Below are 6,458 nucleotides of genomic sequence, written 5' to 3'. Positions count from 1 at the left end.
TTTTCGACTTTTTTTCATACACGATAGTCGAGTTATCGACTTTTTTGGAACAAAAAAATCGACTTTGACTTTTCGACAAAAAGTCGATTGTTCGATTATTCGAAAGTCGATTTATAGAACCCTAGTTTTAAAGCTGTGATACACGGTTGACAAAACTTACAAGTTTTGTGTTAAAACGTCAGAAAAAGAATTTCTGACAGTATTGCAAGACCCAAAAGAAGTTGACACGTTTGTTAAACACTTCTCTCACAACATGGTAAGATCTAACAACGGTATTTACAAAGTTATAGAATCGATCATTGGCGCTAACTCATCAAAGATTTTATAAATATACATAATTTCCCAACCCTGTACGAATACTGTTGCTTCAATACGGGTTAGTTGATTAGTAGGTACACATATAAAAATGTCTCAGTTACCCAGAGAGTAACTACTTTATCATTTGGTCTGTGTTACTTTCATCGTTCCTCACATTTAGTACTTTATTTACTTTGTCTGTTGTGGTTGTGGTTCTTATACTACCGGTATCTTGTCTGGAATTTGTTTTTATTTTTGTTTTTTCTTTTTTTGCTATTGCAAAAATACTTTTTTCATTTCTTGTTTAGAGAAAATATGGAATTCTTTTTAAGATTAATACAATTTATGGTGAAAATAGTTTATTTACTAGTATACTTTGTCTTGAACTTTGTACTGCCTCGAAAAAAAGAACAAACTATACCACCGATTAAAAACAAATTATTAACTTTATCATTAGTGCAATTAGTGCAGCGTTTAAGACTGCATCAAGTAAGTTTAATGTTTATGTTTAAATTGAAAAGAATTTTTAATTGGAAAACAAGATTGGAATAATTTTTCAATATAGATAACTAATATTTGATTAATTTAATGCAAAAAAACGTTAAAAACGTAAACAATGTTTATTAATAAGTAATGCCAATTAAAAGTGTTTTATTTTTAGACTTAATTTAAAATAACCAGACATTTACGTAGATTTTTCTTTCTACCAGTTTTTTTTTAATAATTAAAATATAATTTTATTTTTACAAAATAAAATTAATGAAGTTATGGAACTTTTTATATTAAAATGATCTTAAATCTTAAGTGTAATTTGTAAAAAAAAATATATTGTTTGGAAAATTTTACAAAAATTAAAATGTTAAAATAAATTATATGCCATTGAAATAGTATCTCATTTAAAAAAAATCGTATATAGGTATAAGTTAAACGATTTTAATTTATTTAATAAATATTTAAATTTGTTAAACAGTTATTTTGTTTATCTACAATAGAATCATTATTTAAAATTAAAAACAAAACTAGTTTGAAAAGGTGTTAATAAAAGCAAATTATCTCGATATAGATAGACGATACGTGAATGAATCCATATTTTCCTATGTTTTGAAATAATAATAAATGCAACGAATAATAGATATTTGTAACACTTAAAAAATAGTTCTATAGTTGAAACGAAGAGGACTGCAAACGACTTTTTGCATTTAGTTAAAGGTTGACTTCTCGACTTTATGCATTTTATAAAAAGTAGATTTTTCGGATTTTCAACTTTTTTTATTTAATTAAAAGTCGAATTTCAGACTTTTAGTATTTTATAAATAGTCAACTTTTTCCGACGTTTTTCGAATTTTCGATTTTTTCGACTTTTTTGGTTTTTTGACTTTTTCGACTATTTTTGACTTTTTCCGACTTTATGACTATTTTTGACTTTTTCCAACTTTTTCGACTATTTTCTACTTTCTCCGACGTTTTTCGACTTTTCGAATATTTTCGACTTTTTGACTTCTTTCGACTTTTTCCGACCTTTTTCAACATTTTTCGACTATTTCCAACTTCTTTAGACTTTTTCCAAATTTTCCACTATTTTCGTCTCTTCGACTTTTTTGACTTTTTCCGACATTTTTCGACTCTTTCCGACTTTTATTTACAAAGTCGACTTTGTTCGATTTTTCGAAAGTCGATTTATAGAACCCTAGTAAGAATGACATTCTGAGTCTACTTATCTATGTCCGTCTGTGTCTTCACCTAAACTTGTAGGCAAATTTGGTACATACTCTTCTTTTGGCCCAATGATGAACGCTATTGAATGGTTGAAATCTGTCAATTATATTGCCAAAACCCGTAGCCTCGAATAGGTCATTTGGGCTCATTCGTTAAATGCTCTATTATGTCAACAAAAATCTGGTTTTGTATAAATTTAATTGAAACTACATATTTTTTTAATGATCGGGCCTCATGACCGTAGCACTCATACCAATTCCCCTTTAGAAAATGATTTGAAGGTTAAAATTCACTACCCCCCTAAAAATTCTATTGAAAATTAAATGCCTCAATTAGTTAGTTATTTAATTAGTTAGTTAGTTAGTTAGTTAGTTAGTTAGTTAGTTAGTTAGTTATTTAGTTAGATTAATTCAATCATTTTGCACTTAATTCATGCCAAACCGAACTCACTGTACTATTGAAACCGATAAGGATTGATTGAAGCATGCCGCTAATATCACTTCCTTACCGATTTTGGCTATGAATAATCGAACAAAATTGTATGGCCTTGAATCATCATCTCTGAACTTTTTAAAATGATTTCAACAGAATCTTAAAATTTCAAAAGCCCGCTAAATTTTTCATGTTGTGCACAAAGAATTACTACACTACAGAATGACTAATAATGTTACCTAATGAAATGTGATTTTATTTCTAAGAAATAACTTTAATGTTAGTTTTAAAAATAACAAAACAAATTAAAAGTTACACAAAGAGTAATATCATTTAGCGAAATTCCCATAAGAATATATTTTGTAAACAAAGATCTATTGTAATGTTATGACAAAAAAATTATCTAGAAATTTATAAAGTTTATGACATTTATCTTTTAATAAATTACAGCTAACTTCAAAGGAATTGGTAGAAGCTTACATAGAGCGCATAAGAGAAGTCAATCCCTATGTGAATGCGGTAATAGAAGAGAGATTTGAAGAAGCTCTCAAAGATGCCGAAAGAGCTGATAATATGCTTAATAAATGTCCTTTGGATCAGACAAAGGCATTGTTTACACAATATCCCATTTTGGGTATACCATTTACCGTTAAAGAGTCTTGTGGACTAAAAGGTTTAAAATTAAATATATTTTTAATAGAAGTCATTAAGCTGAAGATTTCATAACTATTTTTTAGGTATGTCCTATGTTATAGGTAGTTTAGAACGTGTGAATAAGAAGGCTCCACGCGATTGTACACCGGTAGAGAACTTTCGTTCGGCTGGCGGTATTCCTTTATTGGTATCGTCTAATCCGGAATATTGTTTTAGCATAGAAACTAACACCTTTACAAATGGCCGCTGCTTAAATCCCTATGATTTTCGACGTACCTGTGGAGGATCTTCGGGAGGGGAGGTACAGTGTTAAAATTTCTATTAACTTTTATTATTAATTATTACTTTCAAGGGTGCTTTACATGGTAGTGGTGCCTCTTTATTTGGCATTGGATCAGATATAGCTGGTTCAATACGTATACCTAGTTTATTTAATGGTGTCTTTGGTCACAAACCCACCGGAGGTTTAATATCAAATCAAGGACATTTTCCCAATTCAGATGATCCCGATTGTTTGGAATATTTGCAAATGGGTCCTATTACCCGCTTTGGCAGAGATTTGGGTTTGTTGTTACAAATAATGGTGGGAAAAGAGGCGCATAAATTGGAATTATTAGCACCAGTCGAAACAAAAGACATTAAAGTGAGTTTTTTCGAAAATGTTTAATTAAAAATTTTACTAATTTTTCCATATTTTTAGGTATTTTACTGGTTTGGTTTTGAAGGTCTCAATGGGTTTCTTCACCAAAGTGTAGCCTTCGATATACAATTGTCTATTATGAAGGCCGTGAAATATTTCGAAAAGAAGGGCGCCACCACAGAACCCGCAAAAATAAAACATTTTCGTCATTCTACTGAAATAGCAATGACTGGCATTGGCCGTCTTAAAAATTTTCCATATCTCATGAGAAATGACAATAAACCTCCTACTGTTAGAGAAAATTTAAAAGAGTTAATTAAAAGTTTTTTGGGCTATTCCAAATACACCAAGGAAGCTTTAATTTTTGAACTGATGAGATCGACAAATGTTTTTATGCCCAAGGCAAACAATCAAAAATATGAAGCAGAAGCGAAACAATTAAAACAAGAAATTGTGGTAAGATCAGATAACAAACCAGCGCCTTTACATCTGGTTTATAATTTTTATTTTCATTTCAGGATCTTTTGGGTTCGAATGGGGTACTCTTCTTTCCCACCTTTCATGTTCCAGCTATTCATCACAACACCAGTGTTTTTCCCTTATGGGGCATTGATTATTGTTTAATATTTAATGTTTTGGGTTTGCCTTGTACTCATATACCCATGGGTTTGGATAGCAATGGTTTACCTATAGGATTTCAAGTGGTAGCAGCTCCTATGCGTGATAAGCTGTGTCTTCAAGTTGCTGGTGAACTTGAACAGGGTTTTGGTGGCTGGGTACCACCTACGAAACATGATTTTAAATAAAAATTATATATATCTTTTATAGAATATATGAAACTGTAATTTTTTATTTGGAATAGAAAAAAATCTATAATAATTGTATTAGTTCCCTAACTAGTTTTATCTAGCATTTTTATAGAATGTCTTCGAGCTAATTCAGTGTTAAGACCCAAAATTGTAGGTAATTTGGAATTGGAACTCCTGAACCTTTTATGAACCTACTAAGCACGTACCAACTGTAAAAGCGACATTATTACATCTACTACTTAGTGGTTCAATTAGTCTGATATGATTCTGTTTGTAACCATTATAAAACTGGTAAATTTACAACAAAATCTAAACGTCATATTTCTAGACCAATATATAATCTTGGGAAAAGTTATGATTTGATAACTTCAAAGTACAGGACTGAGAAATTAAGATTTGTATATATTACTTGAGTAAAATGGCAAACTGCATTAAATTGTTTAATTAAAACCTCTGGTTTACTGATTCCTTGTATTTGGTTTAAAATCGTCCCCATTTAAAGGACTAATATTTGTTTTTGAGACAAATTTACACTTTCAGAAAAAACTCAATAGATATAACTCATAGCGAAAGAATGGTATTTGCGTACTTTTCATATTCCTACTGTCTACAGATTATGTACTTGAAATCTATTACCTAAAAAATCTGTATATTCAAAAATTTCTTCATTCATGGCATGATGTTTCGAAACCCAATTTATGAGACAAAAGCAGCTCTTAAAATAGTTATGCAAAATTCAGTGCTATCGTACTTTTCCAGTACTCTTTGACATCGGACAAAACTGCACTGCCCTTACAATCTATCATAAATAGTTCAGACATTAGTCAACATATAAATAAATCTGTCAAAAGACTATAATAAATATTAGTGCGTAGTCTAGTCCTTTTTAAAATAAGATAATAAACTACAGCATAGACTAGAACATAGAGCAGTCACTCGTCAAGACCATAGTTAGTTTGAAAGAAAGAAGGATGTATACACATCAAATCCGAAGAAATACACCTAGGCCTCTATCGGGCCTGTTGTGCGCTTCTTAACCAGTGCCACGGGTGGGAATCTAACCCACCACCTCCGGTCTACCAGACTACAACACTACCTACCGGAGGCCACAAGACCATAGATTTATCAATAAACTCGCCCATATAACAGTGAATCGACAGGTCCATAGAATAATCAATGGTCTTATTAATAGAATAGTCAATATACTAATCAATAATCTAAACTCTAGACCACAGAAATACCCAATAAAGATACAGAAAAACTAAAAAAAAGTTCATACTTCCAAAAGACTAACATTTATCATCACTTTAAAAGTAGCACTAAGTGATTTTTTTACCTTCTGTAGAAGTGATGTTTAATGACTTTCAAAGAAGCTTAAAGAATTCAATAAAAATTCCTAAATGAATTCCTGAATGACATTCATTCAGACGTAGTGAATTTGGAATCAAATAAAAGGGACATCCCTCCTATGACAAGCCTGTGTTAAAATCAGGTTATTTTCAGTACTTCCATGGAGTAAATTCTACTTGTTTTTGGTTTCTTAGGAAGTTGTTTTTTTGCTGGGGAGATTAGTTAATAAACTTTTAAAAATACTTGTATAGGTTAATCAATAGCTTAGTCCTTATCAATATTAAGTTCAAGACAAATCCATAGATTAGTATACAATATCATATTACATAGAATAGTTCATAGGCAACTACATATACTAAGGCATAAAATGAACTATATATAGACTTGTCAACAGCATAGTCCTTATCGAGAGCATAGCTCAGTACAAATCCATAGATTACTTAATAGACTCGCCACTAGATCGAAAGGTAAATTCGAACTGTTAATCCATAAAAAATAGACAATAATAATTTCAAAACAAACAAATTTATTAAATCATCAACTAGTATTAACTCTTTTTC

General features: G+C 30.5%; 1 protein-coding gene across 1 annotated transcript; it reads left to right on the top strand.

Annotated features, from left to right (window-relative positions):
* Positions 1-482: 482 nt before the first annotated feature.
* LOC111676065 (fatty-acid amide hydrolase 2-B) lies at positions 483-4,571 on the top strand. The gene is made up of 6 exons (XM_023436949.2): positions 483-786; positions 2,896-3,118; positions 3,183-3,400; positions 3,452-3,742; positions 3,800-4,195; positions 4,258-4,571. The coding sequence occupies exons 1-6, from the start codon at positions 613-615 to the stop codon at positions 4,543-4,545; spliced, it is 1,590 nt and encodes a 529-aa protein (XP_023292717.2). The 5' UTR covers positions 483-612; the 3' UTR covers positions 4,546-4,571.
* The last annotated feature ends 1,887 nt before the right edge of the window (positions 4,572-6,458 follow it).

This window comes from Lucilia cuprina, chromosome 4 (genome assembly GCF_022045245.1).
Source record: "Lucilia cuprina isolate Lc7/37 chromosome 4, ASM2204524v1, whole genome shotgun sequence".
Classification (NCBI taxonomy): domain Eukaryota; kingdom Metazoa; phylum Arthropoda; class Insecta; order Diptera; family Calliphoridae; genus Lucilia; species Lucilia cuprina.
This window is presented reverse-complemented; position numbering and strand designations above follow the sequence as displayed.